This window comes from Hippopotamus amphibius, chromosome 15, assembly GCF_030028045.1.
Source record: "Hippopotamus amphibius kiboko isolate mHipAmp2 chromosome 15, mHipAmp2.hap2, whole genome shotgun sequence".
In the NCBI taxonomy this organism is placed as follows: Eukaryota; Metazoa; Chordata; class Mammalia; order Artiodactyla; family Hippopotamidae; genus Hippopotamus; species Hippopotamus amphibius.
In genome coordinates, this window is record NC_080200.1 from 4,246,106 (window position 1) to 4,262,761 (window position 16,656).

At 48.1% G+C, this 16,656-nt stretch overlaps 2 protein-coding genes across 10 annotated transcripts in view; one reads left to right on the top strand and one right to left on the bottom strand.

Moving 5' to 3' along the window:
- SAFB2 (scaffold attachment factor B2) overlaps positions 1-11,789 on the bottom strand; it is a 32,825-nt gene extending 21,036 nt beyond the window's left edge. For 2 of the 6 annotated variants that reach the window (XM_057709806.1, XM_057709807.1), the window contains exons 1-9: positions 11,146-11,585; positions 10,654-10,719; positions 9,932-10,019; positions 5,378-5,442; positions 5,090-5,297; positions 3,076-3,134; positions 2,176-2,203; positions 743-1,253; positions 272-321 (exon numbers count right to left, since the gene is read on the bottom strand). In XM_057709806.1, the coding sequence (XP_057565789.1) occupies positions 272-321; positions 743-1,253; positions 2,176-2,203; positions 3,076-3,134; positions 5,090-5,297; positions 5,378-5,442; positions 9,932-10,019; positions 10,654-10,719; positions 11,146-11,562 (1,492 nt within the window). In that variant the 5' untranslated portion in view covers positions 11,563-11,585. Of the gene's footprint in view, positions 1-271; positions 322-742; positions 1,254-2,175; positions 2,204-3,075; positions 3,135-5,089; positions 5,298-5,377; positions 5,443-9,931; positions 10,020-10,653; positions 10,720-11,145; positions 11,592-11,645 lie in introns of those variants that run through there. The other 4 variants (XM_057709805.1, XM_057709803.1, XM_057709801.1 and 1 more) reach the window with 4 other exon arrangements.
- SAFB (scaffold attachment factor B) overlaps positions 11,583-16,656 on the top strand; it is a 36,830-nt gene continuing 31,756 nt past the window's right edge. Inside the window, exons 1-2 of one of the 4 annotated variants that reach the window (XM_057709809.1) lie at positions 11,583-12,022; positions 15,659-15,743. In XM_057709809.1, coding sequence (XP_057565792.1) covers positions 11,651-12,022; positions 15,659-15,743 — 457 coding nt within the window. In that variant the 5' untranslated portion in view covers positions 11,583-11,650. The remainder of the gene's footprint in view (positions 12,023-15,658; positions 15,744-16,656) is intronic. The other 3 variants (XM_057709808.1, XM_057709811.1, XM_057709810.1) reach the window with 3 other exon arrangements.

Here is a 16,656-nt window from a genome sequence, read left to right on the forward strand (position 1 = left end):
GATGGCGGTTTCTAAAATTCTATTATTCCATAGAAAGACAGATACCTGTCCTGTAACAGGACTTTCACTATTCCATAAACAACAGTCATAACACAGACATAAAATACAAAAGCTCACCAATATTTAACACTAATCTCTCATCATTAGATGATTAATTCCAGTAACCCATAATAAACCAACTATTGTACCCTGACTGTGGATACCTGCAGGCCCCTCCCTCCCAAAATACGGGATCTGTAGGTGGCTCCCTGCCATGTAAGTTAAATCATACCTTTTTCATCTTTAATGATTGGCTTTATATCTTTTTCTTCCTTAAAAGAACTAGAGACAAAAGTTAATATTACTTGTACAGGAATAAACTGAAAGAGACCTAGTCAAAGTATATGTGCTAAAACTGAATACCTACCAGAAAATTAGTCTGAAATAAAATTTTAACAGGCACCTTTACAAGCTTATATTGGAAATCTGACCCCCCAAATACAATGTCAGATTCTTAAAAGTCAATTCGATTTAGCTGAAGGTAACACTTAACAATTTAAGAGCACAACCATGGTAGGTTGAGAAAAACAAAAGGAATTGAAATCACCCATTAAAAATACACAGAGAAATAAAACATTCTTTAGAAGTAAACTACAACTGCATCAGTCTGGCTGGCCAATTGCAGAAACAACAGCTTATGTGTGTCATTAAACGACCAATGAAAAGGAGATAGCGTCTGGTCTAAAACTGAGAAAAAACAAACCTCATTTTCTGATCAGCGCCCTCACTGGCTGAGGACTCTTTAGGAGCCGGAGGGACTTCATTACAAGCTTCAAAAGCAAACTTCTTCACGTCTTCTTTGCTATCCCTGGGCTCTGGGCTTGAGGCTTCCGGGGGCGCTTCCGAGGCCTCCTCGCTACAGGCTTCCGTGTGCTCTGAGGCTTTACTACTCTGCTCAACTGGCTTCTCTAGCCCTACAGGCTCACAGTCCGTCCTCTCGCCATCGCCTGTCTGCTCCACGGGCTCCCTTTTCACTACCGCTAACAGGGTGTCTGCCCTGCTCGATTGAGCTTGTGCTGTTGACTCGCTGGCCAAATCTAAATCACCCTCCTCCGGATGGGCGCTGTCAAAAAGGTCCTCTTCCTCCGCAAGCTTTCTGTCTGGCCCCACGCTACTTGTTTCCTGTGCAAATGGCTGCTCCAGCTCGGAACCTTCTTCTTTTACTGGCTCAGATTTACAAGTTTCCCCCAAAATGTCGAGTATTTTCTCATTTTCTACGGATTTAACAGGAATAGAATGGCACAAGGTTTAATTACCAGGGAAATAAAGCAATCACAAATGCGGAACTGGCACAGCTGCCACACTAACACGAAGAGAACTGCTAGCTACACAGAGATTGGAAAACCCGCGGGTACACAAAGTTACACTGGTTACACTACCTGCGCTCCAACCGACTGCTAGAGTAAGCCTCTACGCTACATGGAAGAGAAAAGGCCCCCACAGATTTAAACACCTACAACCGTGTGGCTGCTTCTCGACAGTCTTCAAGTTTTTGTTCAAGCTGGGCTCTTCGACTTAGTTTTCCAATGTCCAAGGTGCTGAATCAAACGCAATCACCATTCAAGGACAGCTCAACTTCCAAGTTTCTTTGAAATTCTTCGAACAGAACAGTCCAATAGGAAAACCAGAAGCTTCTGCTGGCAGGAGATAAACGCAGTCCAGAAGGGGAACAACACGTTGGAAATTTTCATGGAGAAACTCTGTTTCCTCTTCTGGAATCCAGTCACTTCTCAGGCTCTAAGTGCCCTGACCACCGCTTTATTCCTGCCTAACTGCATTAATCAAAATGACTGCAGCAAATATCACAAGATCTGTTTCATGTGTAGAAACACATGGAAGGATCACCGGGTTGGGGCGCGGGGGACGGGGGGAATTACTTAAATGCCACTCTACGTGGTTAGAGATGAAAGTAATCACTACATCTCACCAAATATATCTGACCTCCAGCAACCAGAACGGCACCTGCACAGATCTGGTGATATGAATGGGTTTCCAATCTCTGATCCTGTACGATCTGGATTGTCCACCATTAAGATCACTTACGAGACCACAAAACAGCTTAAAATATACAGACAGCTGAGAAAATACAGTGGGAAAACTTTCAAACCATAACTGTTGTGTTTCTCTTATCAGTACCTGGCTCCAATAGAGGTTCTTCAATATCCTGTGAAAAAGAAGAAAAGACAAAGAAAATACACAGAGCACTTTAAAAATTGGACAGATTCCCCAAGCAGATACAACTTTCAACCAAATTTTAATAAATGCTTCTTCCAGTCAAGTTTCTCCACGCAAAACAAACTATTCCATTCTATAATAATTCAACGAAGACAAGCTCACTGTGTTGGTTTCTCCCCAGTAACCTCTACTGCTGTCTAGGTAGCAGTTATATTAGCCTGTCCAACTCCCCCTTGGAGTTGGGCCTCTGCAGCTGGCAATGACTCCCACAGTCCAGGCAGAGGTCACACAGATGGCCACTGCTTTACACATCACACCAGACTTGAGAAAGATACATTTCTCCCAACACACAACTGTTCTCTGGAACGTGGCAACAAGAGCACATCTCCTCCCTGACAAACACTCTCCCTAACTCCCCCCCGGAATTCATGGACTTGGTAGTCAGGCCCACCTGTTTCTGCAGCTCCAGCCCCACCCTCACCTCCATCCTGCGGTCTCCATCCCTACAATGAGCCACTCTCCCTTCTGCCCCGAAGTCTTCTTCCCCTCTTTACCCGGCTAACTCACATGACCTGTCAGACCTCAATGTGAACAGAAAGAACTTCCTCTGGGAAGCCCTCTAGTGTTGCTGGAACCCAACCACCCAGACTCCTCCCTCCTAGTGACGCTCGTTGGTCATTAACACCACGCCCACTAGGCTGCAAACCCCAACACCCACAATTTGGCTCAACCTCTAATCCCCAGCATCCAGCTCAGGGCCGGTGCTCAATGAATTGCTTACATACACCCACTCTTCTCCACTATGGAAAATTAACCACTCACGTCAGGTTTCCAGCCACACAGAACCAGGTAGTGACCTACCGGAGGTACTTTGAAGTCCAACGACGAAGGATCCAAAGTGTTCTCGAAGCCCTCCCCATCTACCTGAAAGACAAAATACAAGACTACTTGTGGAGACTGAATTACGAATGCCCAGGCCTATACTTCACCAGTTTTCAGGCCACCCACACGTCTGTTTCCTGCGCAGCGCCTAATGCCATCTGCAAGCCCACTGGTGGACCACAGTGTCCCCCTTACCCACAGGGGATATGCCCCCAAAGCCCCAGTGGAAGTCTAAGCCCTCAGCCAGTGCCAAACCCCATATACACTGCGCTTTTTCCTATACTGGCAGGCAGGCAGCGTATACAGCGTGGATATACTGGACAAAGGGATGATTCCCGTCCCTGGCAGCACGGCGCAAGGTTTCATCACGCTACTCAGAACAGTATGTAATTTAAAACTTAGGAACTGTTTATTTCATTTAATATTTTTAGACCCTGGTTGACTGTGGGTAACTGAAACCTCAGAAAGCAAATCCATGGGTAAGGGGGGACTACAGTATTCAGTCTATCACCTTCCTCTTGGCCCCCATGCCCACTCCAGGACTAGGTGGCACCAGAATCTGTGACCGTGGCCCACAGAGGGCTGGCGCTCTGTCCACACTGGCCAAATGAATGAACGAGCAAACTCATCTCCCAGGCAGTTTCAACACACTGGTGGTGAGCATACACCACCCAACCTCAGAAGTTCCAAAGCTAAACCCAAAAGGAAAATGAACTTGGTGATACTTTCAAAATAACAATTTTACTTGGTACCAATACTTTTAAAATAACAATAGGGACTTCCCTGGAGGTCCAGTGGCTAGGACTCTGTGCTTTCACTGCGGGTTAGATCCCTGGTCAGGGAACTAAGATCCTACAAGCTTGAGCAGCTCAGCCAAAAAAACAAAACAAAACAAAACAAAACAATAACTGGGCACTTTCTTCTAGAGTACTTTGTTTAAACACACATTTAACTTGACTCTTCTCTTTTTATCATCTACTGTACAAAAGAAAAAGCGGTATCTTAAAGCTTAAGTTTAAAGGCCTTTTAACTTAAGTGAAATAGAAAAATACCCATTCCCACATACTTCTTTTTTTTTTTCCTTCTCTAGGTTTGAAACTTATGACCTGGGTGTTTCCATTAACCAACAAGTCAGAAGCCAAGTCCATGCTATGGAAATAATTAACAAACAACAGGGTCAGACTGAGAGAGGACAAATCAAAGCTCGACGCTCACCTCGGCCAAGCTGTGGTGATTTGAGAACTTTGTGACTCTTGACCTTTAAGGTTTAAAGTTCAGTCCTACAAAGGCACTTTGTTTTCCAGTTTAAACCTACAATACCTTAAATAAACAAAACACAACTAAGATGGCTGGGCAGGCCAAAGTGGTGAGATTAAACTGGCAATCATGTCTAGGAGAGCCACCAGAGACCTCTATGCCAAAGATGACAAGTGAAAAGCTGGGAAAAGCAAGGACTGGTAACAGAATTAAAGCCCTCCCTTATACACAAGGAAGTTAACAGTGGATCCCTTTAATTGGAGGTTTCTTCTGGGGAGACAAACACTCTTCTTCACTGTATTTCACATCTTTTAATATAACTGTCTAAACTTATTCACGGAACACATCTTTAAAACACCAACAGGATTATCTGGATGGTGAGGTTATAAACTGTTTTTGTTTTATCTTTCTAAACTTTTTTTTTTAAACCTTTTTTCTTTTCAAGGAAAATACTTCTGATCAACAATGTCAGCCTTTCATCTTATGGCTTATGCTGAGAAAGCGTCTCCTACTCAAACAAAAAAATATTCTCCAGTACTACAGAGTTATCCATTAGTTAACATCTGACCTATGTGGAGTTTAAATGGATACAATTTACCCAGAGGTTTAGACACCAAATTAAGTGTTCGTTTATGGTGACTGGTGATTGAGCTGCGTGTTCTGGCTTGGATGAAGAGCCCACGAGCAGCAGCAAGGAGCCCCGGGGCTGCAGCACCCTGCACCACGTCTGGGTTACCTACAGCGTGTCCTGTGAACTGAGCTGGGAGCTCCCTCAGCTGCGCGGCCACGTAGTCCTTGCTCTCGCAGAGGGACTCGAGAATGCTGTCCGCGCCATCCTCCCCGAAGTCTGGAGCACCGCTATTCTCCACTTCAGTTTCTTCTAACACATTAACGTCCATCATGTCAATATTCTGCAAACTCTCCAAACTGGCTTCCATATCCTCCTACAATGAGAAAGATGTCAATGACCAGGTGGACCAGGACGCGGAGCTCCTGCCAACATCTCTGCTGTGATGCCACGTACCTGCCCGTCTCTGGAATCTTCTTCCAGGCCATTGTCTTCTGTGCCTTCCTCCTCCGTCTTTTGTCCTAAGTACAGAAAAATTGTACAATCAGACACCATTAGGGTTGTGGGCTCATGATTAGTTTATGCAGGATGACACAGCTCAATGTTGGTGAGAACGTGTTACAGGGAAGCTAAATGCGCCTGTTCTCCTATCATGTATAGCTGCGTCTCAACGGGAACATAAAAATCTAGGATTTCTGTAACACCGTCAAAGTATTTTGATTTTGCACAAAATACCCAAGAGCTCCAAAAGATTTCAAAACCACTCCAAACTAACATCCCCAAAGAAAAATGAGCAAAGCGTAAAAATAGGTGTTTCCCTATTATTATTTTTAACGAGTAAATTAAAAAATGTAACATCCGTATGGCACTCAAAGAACTACAACCGAAGAGAGTGTGCCGGACCATGGACCTCCTGTTTCCCTTCGCTCCACCTGCTTCCCTCATTCTTTAGCCCAGGAACCTTTTTTTCTGCTCAAGGCGGATAAAGGCCAAGGCAACCATAAAGTGGACTTTCACCCTGGGTTCTGTGAATGCAAAGGGACTGAGAGTTGTGTTGGGTATTCCCAATGGGCTGGAAGGGAAGGAGAAGGAAACTTCTAGACTCAGAAGGGAAGTAAAATCTTTGGGCTCCCTATGCATCAACAGCCTTAAAAACGTACATACCTTTATTCTGGAATTCCCCTTAGGATGTGCACTAAAACGTCTGACAAGGGATTCAAAACAAAGGTTATTTATTATACAGAGGGGGTACAGACTAAATACCCCAAAGAGAAGCAAACGATGGCACATTTTGTTCGAATGTGTGATGCGGGTAGGGGGAGTCGGTGGGGATATGGGCTGTAATGTGGGGATGTCTGGAGACGTTTCTGGGGTTACAACTGGCAATGCTACTGGCAGGTAGTAGCCAGTGGCCAGAGAATGCTGCCTAACACACGGTAACACACAGGACAGCCCCCTACCACAAAGCACTCAGCTCAAACTGCCAACAGTACCAAGTATGCAAAACCCTGTGCGTACCATATATTTTGCACCTTAAAAAAAAAAATTATGCCTTTAAAGAATATTTTAATGACATGGAAAAACGTCCACAAAGTTACCACAGAGATCTACCCTTATTAAAAAATACGTGGATGTTTTATACATGCAAGTGTGAAGACACAGCAGTAAAACATACAGATGGATGTGGTTAAGGCAACCCACCAACCATGGTTAAAATATGGAGTGATAAGAACTACTTTCATCTTCACACACGTGATACTTTTTAGTTTCCAAAATATCTAAAAATACCACTTTTACAACTTTTTAAAATGAGAAAATTAAACACAAGAAACCTCAATCTTTATTTTATTGAAGTTTGATTGATTTAGAATACTGTGTTAATCTCTGCTGTACAGCAAAATGATTCAGTTATGCATATTTATACGTTCTTTTCCATCTTCTTTTCCATTATAGTTTATCACAGGACATCTGTGGTATACAGTTGGTTCTCGTTATTTATCCATCCTATACATAATAGTTTACATCTACTAATCTCCAACTCCCACTCCATCCCTCCCCTAACCACCCCCCAATGCAACCACAAGTCTGTTCTCTACGTGAGTCTGAAGAAATCTCAATCTTTGTTTGATTAAAGATGCCAACTGCAATGCCTATACCTTAAGCATCTCATTTGCCACTATTATCAATGATTACTCAAGAAACGTAGTTTTATTACATGTTGAGCGCTGTGCTCTTCACATTATCTAATAATCCCCATAATGCTAGCAGGTTTATTATCTGCATCTGACGTGAGAATCTGGTTCTGCTCCAAAGCTGGGACTCAAAACCTCAGCTGTACCACCTCCCATTGTACCTAAACCCAGCACATCCTTTTGAAATACACTCTTTAAAAATGTTTGATAATTGTGCCCAATTTCTTAGGCCCCAAATAGTAGCCTGCAGTGCCCATGAAGAATATAAATAGGAGAGAGGTGACCCAAAAAGCCTCACCAAAAAGCACCCTAAGTGGGAGTGAGGATGAGACAAATGCTGGGCAGACAGGCTGCACCCCAATCCCAAGGGCCTGGTCTTGGCTGACTAAAAGCTGAAGGGGGGCGGGGGCGGTGGGGAACGGGATAGGCACAGACACCAGAAAATCAAATTTTAATCCCAAACACAACATGATTCAAAATTTTAATCTTTCAAAACACACCCAATGGTTTTCAGCAATTTTGCTCATTTAAACAAGTTAGGGGAAAGGACCCTTGCTCCTACTTACAATGAAACTTTCAAAATTCAGCTACTTTTCACTTTTGAAAGGCAGTGGTTACTCATGAATTCCCAGAATTAGTCCAACTTTGTGGCAGACTCTGGAAACCGACTGGTTGATCCCCACTAATCTTGAGGACCTAATTTCAACCAGGCCACCATGAGGACCTAGCACTTCATATAACTAACCACATGCCTGGACGCCTCCCAAGAACACACTAGCTCCACAACCTGCAGGAGCTGTCCTCTGCCACCTGTTTCTTCCTTGGGCTTTGGGGCTTCTATGAAAAAAGAAAGGGAAGGGACCAGAGCCTTTCTAATCTCAAATCCCAGCTATGGCCAGCTGTACTGGTACAAACACTCTCTGTATACCAACGGAAATAACTATTATTAAGGCTTTTCTGACAAAATGCTAACTCCAAGTAACTTTGATTTGACCTACGCTTTCACCCAGACATTTGAAGCACTCAGCTAAAGTTTAGTTTTTCTAATGACTCAAAGATGCCTGTTACGAACCAAGAACACTTTGATTAATAAGCCTTGAACCTCACAGTTTTAAATGAGCGCCTACACAAAAAGTTTTAAACAATTATTAAGTTGTTTCAACTATTCAAAACCGGACTTTCAGATCATGAATAACTTAACAGCAAAGTACGAAGAGGTATTTCTGTTTCCTACTACAGACCCATCCTTCACAAGCTGTATTTGTTTAGACAGTGTTTTTAGCTAAAATACAGACAGTTTCACAAGCAGCGAACACACACCAATAATTCAAACAAACTTAAATCCCTTATGTAACCTAACTCAAAAATTTAACCTTTGAATATATGTACACAAGATTTAAACAGTTAGATGAGTTCTGGAAGTTATCCTGCTAGAAAAAGCTGTTAAAAACATAAACTGAGGTTGTTGAAAATGCTATGAAGTCATCTCTTTCTACTTTCTAAGCAACTGTCTCCCACTGCCTGAATTTAGCACTTCTTTAGATGAATGGGACATGTTGTAGAGCTGTGAGAATTTTTGTGCAGAACCCTTCAAGAAAACAAGCCTGTCATACGGGCGTTTCAAATTATACTGTCCTTATCACAGTAAAATCTGATAATGAGAGCAAAGGCTAATGACGTTCCAAAGTTTTATGGAAGTAAAATCCTCCCCCAAATAACTGCCATCAGCCATGAAAAGGAATGGAGCACTGATGTATGTTACACCGTGGATAACCCTTAAACACACGATGCTCAGTGAAAGACGCCAGACACAAAAGGCCACGTTGTACAATTCTACACATATGAAATGTCCAGGATAGGCAAATTCTTAGAGACAGAACCTCAATTAGATGTTGCGGGGGTCGGGGGTGGTAGGGGTGGGACGGGAACTGACTGCTAATGGCCATGGGGAATTCCTCTTGGGGTGATGAAAATATTCTGCATTCTACAGTTAGAGAGTGGCGATGGCTGCAAAGCCTTGTGAATATACTAAAAAAGCACAGCATTACACACTTTAAACAGGTGAATATTACAGTATGTGAATTATATCTTGATTTAAAAAAAATCACACAGAAGACTGGGATTGACACATATACATTACTGATATGTATAAAACAGACAACTGACCGGAACATACTGTATACCATTGGGAACTCTACCTGATGCACTGTGGGGACCTAAGTGGGAGGGAAGTCCAAAAGGGAGGGGACATCTGTATGAGTATGGCTGATTCACTTTCTTGTGCAGTGGAGGCTAACACAACATTGTAAAGAACCACACTCCAATTTAAGAAAAGAAAAAAAAAAATCAGTGTTAAAACAGGCTGGGTGCATATACCCCAACAATCTATTTTGGACCCTAGAGAAATTGGGTTCTATTTGGTGTCTCGTTGGGGTCATTTTCCTTGGTTTGAGACCTATTTTTTTGAACTAGGAAGGAAGAGCCAAGCAGGTGCATTTGGTTGCTCAGACCAGTTGGGGCAGCTTTAAGAGTGTGCCTTACTCTAGTTCTTTCTTAACCCAAAGACAAGAGCTGTGGTGCATTTAATACGTATTTTGATCTTACCTGGCACCTACCAATCTCTGTATTCCTCCCCAGCACCCTGACAGAGGTACACGGTAGGCAGTGGAAAAGCAAGCCTAACTTTAGATGGAGGACAGGGAGGGCCAAAGGAGCTCTCCAAACTTGGCAGGCAGGAAGAATGCTAAAAAACCAGTTCTCTACCGCAGTAGCGCTCTCAAGGCAGAGGCCCCAAGCAGCAGTAAGTTCAAGTGGATACCTTTAACGCATCTCTTTGTTGTCTTCTTGCTTGTGGCTTCCAAGGCAATGCCAATTTCATCAGGATCCTGCCCTTCTTCCTTAACCGCCTATTGGGGAAGAGACAAATTTTTACAACATTGTCAACAGCTGCAGGGCACACGCTGTTCTTGTCAGTAACAACTTTCTAGGGAACAAAGGCAAACGCTTCCTCAAAGAGAGGCTCTGGTCCTGCCTGCTACCCGGGCTGCCAGCCCAAGGCACAGGACCAACCCAGCACCGCTTGCTTCTCTCCCCAGAGGCCCCTCACCCAAAAGACAAACAGGTGTGTGAGCTGGGCTCCACAATCAAAGTCAGTGATGCGTTCCAAAATGCTCCCTAACCTCCATAGTGCCTCCACTTTAAGTCAACAACGTAACAAACAGGGCGGCGGCGCTGGTCTGGCCCCTGGGCAAAGGGCTGAGTGCTGTTCAACAGGCCACCTTTGACCTCAGAGGAGGAAGAACACCCAACAGCCTGGATAGAGGGGATGGTTGGTGGTTCCAGGCAACAGTGCCTTCCCCGTGCCTGGGAAGGTTCGCGATCAACTCGCAAGGTCCCTACACCTCAAGAGTCTGTTCTGATCTGAGAAATGACACGCGCCCCCCCCCCCCCCAACCCAACTTTATGTTAAGTGCTGCGCAATGGGGCAAGAAACCCAGGATGCTGTGATCCAGGGAGTCAGGAAGGTGGAGCAGCACTTACGGAGGGTGGCCGGGGAGGCGACATCTCAGACCCAAAATGACAACAAGGCGCCAACCACACGGAGACCTGGGAGAGGAGCAGCCAGGTGGCGACGCACAGTAAGCGCAAAGATCCTGGAGCAAGAACAAGCACGGCCCCACTTCCTGGGAAATCTCAAAGGCTCTTCGATCATCCGCTCCGCAGGGGAGGAAACTGAGGCGCGGGGAGGGGGACGGCACTCGTCCAAGGTCACACAGCCCCGGGAAGAGGCCAGGGGCCACCCCACGGCCAAGACAGGCTTTCACAGCGCTTAAGGGAACCGGCGGGAGGGAGAGAAAACGGCAAGGCACAGAGAGGGACGGTGACGGGCCAAGGTCACACAGCCCGGCCCCCCGGCTCCCTGACAGCTCGGGCCGGGGTCGCCCACGACAGAAACGGGGGGTCGCGGTGACAGGCCCGCGCGGGGGTGTGCCCCGGCCTCCGGTGCCACCCCGGAGCCCCGGGCCGCCTCACCTTCTTGAGCCGCTCCATCAGCACGCTCTTGTTGCCGCCCGTGTCCAGGTTCCGCTTCTTCAGCTCCGCCCGCAGATCGATCACCCGCAGGTCGCTGAGCCGCCGCGTCCCGCCCTCCGAGGCGCCCGAGACAACAGCGGTCGTGCCAGAACCCGAGTCGCCGGACCCTGCCAGAGTCTCCGCCATCCCGGGCTGCCCGTCTCCGCCTCCCACTGCCCACACGGCCGGCGGCTGTAGCAGCTCTGAGCACAAAATGGCGCCGCCTGAGAGGAAAACGCACTCGCTTCCTCCCGCCCCGTTTTCCGGCCGCGCATGCGCGCCGCCCGGACCAGGCTTCTTAGCAGCAAGCGCGCTCGCGCGTCGACCAACCGCGCGCGCCCGGCCACAACACGTAGGCGCCATAACCGCAGTGCGCATGTGTCCCGGCGGTCGGCGGCGGGAGGCCGGGGAGACGCAACGCGCCTGCGGGCCCCCCCCCCCCCCCCGCCCCGGGCTCTCACCACGCATGGGCAGACGCAACCTGGAGCATCGAACCCGCGCCGGGTACGCCTGCGCAGAAGCGAGGCGCGCCGGGGCGGCTGGAGCGGTTCCCTCGCAGGCGGCGCCATTTTGTGCTGTGAGCCGAGGTAAATCCGGCCGGGTTCTCTGTGAAGCGGGTGGCGGAGCCAGGGTCCCTGGAATGGCGGAGACTCTGTCGGGCCTAGGCGATTCGGGTGCGGCGGGCGCGGCGGGCGCGGCGGCTCTGAGCTCCGCCTCGTCGGAGACCGGGACGCGGCGCCTCAGCGACCTGCGGGTGATCGATCTGCGGGCGGAGCTGAGGAAGCGGAACCTGGACTCGAGCGGCAACAAGAGCGTTTTGATGGAGCGGCTCAAAAAGGTAGAGCCGGGGTCCAGGGGGTGGGCAGGAGGGGGGTCGCGGGACCCCCCGCGGCCGCGACGGGGGGCCTCCTGGCCTCGGGGTCCGCCCCCAGCCGCCTTCGCGGCCTGCGCCGGGCCTGGCGCTCCGGGCTTTCCCCGGCTCCTCGCGGGCCCCGCCGGGCCCAGGGCCAAAGCCCCGCGCCGCCTCGGGGCGAGAACAAGGAAAAGGAAATGTCGGCGCGAGCAGGGGGGAGCCTGGGGCGACGGACGACATCGGCCGAGGGCCGGTGTTTCCCGCGTCAGCGCCTGCTTTCCGAGGGCTCCTTTAGGCGGGTTCCCTCCCGGCCTGCGATCCTCGCTTCCTCCGCGGCGTCAGGGGACTCGGCCAAGGTCACTCGGCCGGGGTGGGGGGAGGCCGGGATGTGTGAACCCGGGTCGGCTGAAGGGCTGAGCCTTGTGCTGGCGGCGGGGGCCTCCCCCGGGAGGAGAGATGCTCCTTGGTGCGTTGGGGTCTGGAAGCCTTGATTCGTCAGGGGGTTAATTTTTAAGTAACCTTATCTGGGAAATACTCAGAGGTGGGGGGAGGGGACGGGGAACGGCTTAGGGATTTGCAGGCGCGGGCTTTGGGGACTTAGCCTGGGAGGGAGAGTGCTCTTTGTCATAACGACCCGAAGTGAGACCTGCAGTGGGACTCGGGGAGGACCTACAGGCTCTGCCGGATCTGCTGGATCTGGAGCGTGGGAGACACTTAACCTCCTCTGGGCCTGTTCCTCCTTGTGTCCAAGAGAAGCGAGCGGTAGTCCCTTCGCGTTAGGATTAAGTAAAACGGCACGAAACGGGCTTGGCGAGCCGCCGGGCGCACGGAAACACTCGCGGTGCGATCGCTAAAACGGTTCCCTTTTCTCTCCGTGCCACCGTTTGGCCTTTGCCAACGCGGGGGCCGGGGCTGTGACCCCAGCCTCGAGGGGTTCTGAGGGAGGCGTGCGGGAAGCAGGGAGTTATTAAGCAAGCGTTTGTGCCCTTGGGCTTCCCCCGCGCTTGGCCCGATTCCGGCGGCCTGTTTCTTTTCGCCGCCTGGCGACTCTTGCCTTGGGACTTCTCCCGTGGGATCGCGAAGCTTTGTCGCCTATCCCCCCACCCTCACCCCCACCCCATACAGTGCGGTTCGTGACTCATTCTACCCTCTTGTCTCCCAAATAACAGAGAATCAGGGTTTTATTTATTAATGGGTGTTGAGAGGAAGTAGGGATGATTTCCTATTATCCGGATGAGGAAGCTCAGGTTCGAGCGTGGTTAGTTGGGTCTTCCTAACTCGAGTCTGTGCTTCTTTCACTATGGTTACCGACTTCCTGTACCCAGAGAGGGGCACACAGTACAGCCACCGAGATGTTTACCTGGAGAAGATGCAGGGAGCGTGAGGGCTGGCACCCGTGGACTTGTGATCCATGTTGTTAGTAGCCGCAGGGCCTCCAAGTCAACAAGGAAGGGGCGCGGGGGGTGGGGGGGGGGAGCTTTAGTCTTTATTCCCTCAGATAGTCCCAAAGCCTGCAGTGCTGATAGGATGGCATTGAACCTTCCTGTCAGGCTCGTGGTTGAGACTGGCGTTATCTTCCATTACTAGCGTCTCTGAGGGGACAGATCCATCCCTTCCTTATTCCTCCCTTTTTTCAGTTTCTCAGCAGTGTGCTCAAAATACATAAATAGTATCAGCATATACACCTATCTGCTACCCTGTCCAAACAAGTCTGGAAGTACTGATGTACTGATGTTCTTTTCTTCTACTTCTGTCATCCAGTTTTTTTTGTCCTTGTCTTTTATCTGTTTGTTTTCTTTTTTGTTGTTGTTGTTTGTTTTTTAGGAAGGGCAGTAGAGGGAAAGGTGGAGGCAGCACACAAAGTGTAATTTGTCAAGGCCTGTAAGGATGACTCAGCCTACAGGCCCCCTAGGGACCACCCTGTAAACACTACACCTAAAGGAGACATGCTGAGGGGCAAATCAGTACACCTCTGTCTGGGGTAGTTCTTATAGTCTCCTGGGGTTGTTCCAGAATCTTCTCTCTCCAGGAAGAGGGTGAGGTACTTTCTGTTTGTGCTTTCCTTGATGCCAGGGCATAATTCCAGTTCTCCTTTCAAAGAGCTCTGGCTTCAGAGAGTAGGGACAGATTTTCTTTGTTCTCAGTAAGGTGTGGAGCCCCCAGGCCTCATTCTAAAGTTAGACTTTTCCAAGCTAGGAAACTTTGAGAATTTCTGAGACTTCTGAAACTGTTTACAAATAAAACACTATTTGAAATGGATTTAAACATAACTTGGGCTCCCAGGAGAGTCCAGTAGAGAAAGGGTTTTCAGTAAAATGTAAACGTGAAGCCCAGTTGTCTAGGGATATCAGCATTGACATGCTCAGTACCGGGGTTTTTGTTGTTGTTGCCTGCTGAGTGCCTCCTTGGTGTCCAGCACACTGTTGAGCGTGAGCGGGGGCTGCTCAAGTTAAAGACAGGCTGTTGGGATGGGAGGCAGGACTTGCCAAGAGATCCTTATAATTCTGTATCCGATGGAGCAGGTCCCCTAGTGGTTGAGAGCAGGATCTTTGGAGTCAGTCAGAGATATGTGTGAAGGGATGAGGTAGTACGTGTCATGCCCCATCCTGTGCCACACACAGCAGGAACTCAGCCAGTGAGTGTTAGTATTCTGTCCAGACAGTGCCTAGTACAGGCATGGCATGGAGAGGGGATCAGGGAGAGTCGAACAGCACATTGTTGAGTGAGGTCCTGGATGATTGGAGAGTGTGCCTTTCCCTTTTTGAGTTCTTTTGTGCCCAGAAATAGCATCAATCAGATTGTGGTGATGACTTTAAAAATAAGCCTCGGGACTTCCCTGGTGGTCCAGTGCAGGGGGCCCAGGTTCGATCGCTGGTCAGGGAACTAAGTTGGCGTGCTGCAACTAAAGATCCTGAATGCTACAACTAAGACCCGACGCAGCCAAAAATAAATAAATAAATATTTTTTAAAAAGCCTAGGACTTCCTAGGTGGCGCAGTGGTTAAGAATCCGCCTGCCAGTGCAGGGAACACGGGTTCGAGCCCTGCTCTGGGAAGATCCCACATGCTGCGGAGCAACTTAAGCCCGTGTGCCAGAACTATTGAGCCTGCGCTCTAGAGCCCGTGAGCCACAACTGTTGAGCCCATGTACTGCAACTACTGAAGACCACGCGCCTCCGCAGCAAGAGAAGCCACCTCAATGAGGAGCCTGCGCACTGCAACGAAGAGTAGCCCCCGCTCACTGCAGCTAGAGAAAGCCTGTGTGCAGCAACAAAGACCCAACACAGCCAATTAAGTAAATAAATAAATAAATAAGCCTCATGTTTGGTGAGTGCTTGCTTTAGGTGGATAATAATTTTCATGATAGCTTTCAGAGTAAGAACTTTTATTAGCCCCTTGTTCCAAAGTAAAAAACACTCAGAGTGATTAAGTGAGCCTGCCCAAGACCACACAGCTAGGATCTGGTAGAATCAGTCTAACTCCTGAGCCCTTGCTCCAATGTAGAGAAAGAACGAATGAATAGGTGGGAGAGGCCCTTTCCAGATCAGCAACCTGAAGCTTCTGTGAAAGTCACATCTGTGTGCTGCCTTTTTGGGTGAACTTTTCTTTTATCTTCCCTTTAGGCAATTGAAGATGAGGGGGGTAATCCTGATGAAATTGAAATTACCTCTGAAGGAAATAAGAAGACACCAAAGAGGTCCAGCAAAGGTACGGAGGGTGTTGTAAGTGCCACTAACGTTAGGCACTTCTTTCAAACCTGACTTCCTTTGCTAATGTGCCTGTGGACTGGCCTGTGAATCCGAAGGACTGTGAGTGAAGGTTTGCATTTTCTTTCAAGATCCACTGTATTTTTGTTTCCATGGTACTTGGGAATTCAGAGGCTGGAAGAGGTACTTACACCTCTACTTATTTTCCTCTGTAGGTCTCAGCAGCCATTGCTTATCCAGACTCTTAATTTTCTTTGAGTAGAGAGTGTTTAGGATTTCTTGAGTCTCCTATTGGTCTCAGTTGTGGAAAATAACTTCACTTTTAAATACCTCCTGGCCAAAACAGAGTTGTCACTTTTACAGACATCGCTTTCAAAAATTGCCTGCTGCATAACAGCCAGATTCCACATGGCATTAATGACACTCACCATCTGCCCCAAATCTTCCCTTCCTGCTTCCTCCCCCACCACCTTTAATCAGTTCCCAAACATGTGGTTTACTTTCTTGGCCCTCTCGGCCTTAGCTTATATGTTCTGCCCATTCCTCTTCCCCATCTGTCTGCATTCAAGTCCTAGTTCATCAAGAGACACCTTCTGATCCCACCAATAGCAGGTTTTCTCTCCTTAGGTCCTCCGCACTGTCCTGGCCTAAGCTGTAATGCTTACATCATCCTGCCTCCTGTCGTAAACAGATTGTTGAGGACAGGGGCTGCATCTTCCTTGTCTTTCTTTGTGCATAGTATTTACTTATTAAATTACTAATAGAATTCAATGACATTCAACTATTGTTTTAAGAATCAGCTAAAACTGGGCATTTGGGCTGTCCTGGAAGTTCTCTTGGTAATTGGAGGTTTTATTGCTTAGGGCCCCAAAGCAAAATGAAATATTTTCACCTGGCCAGTGGTGAAAAATTGG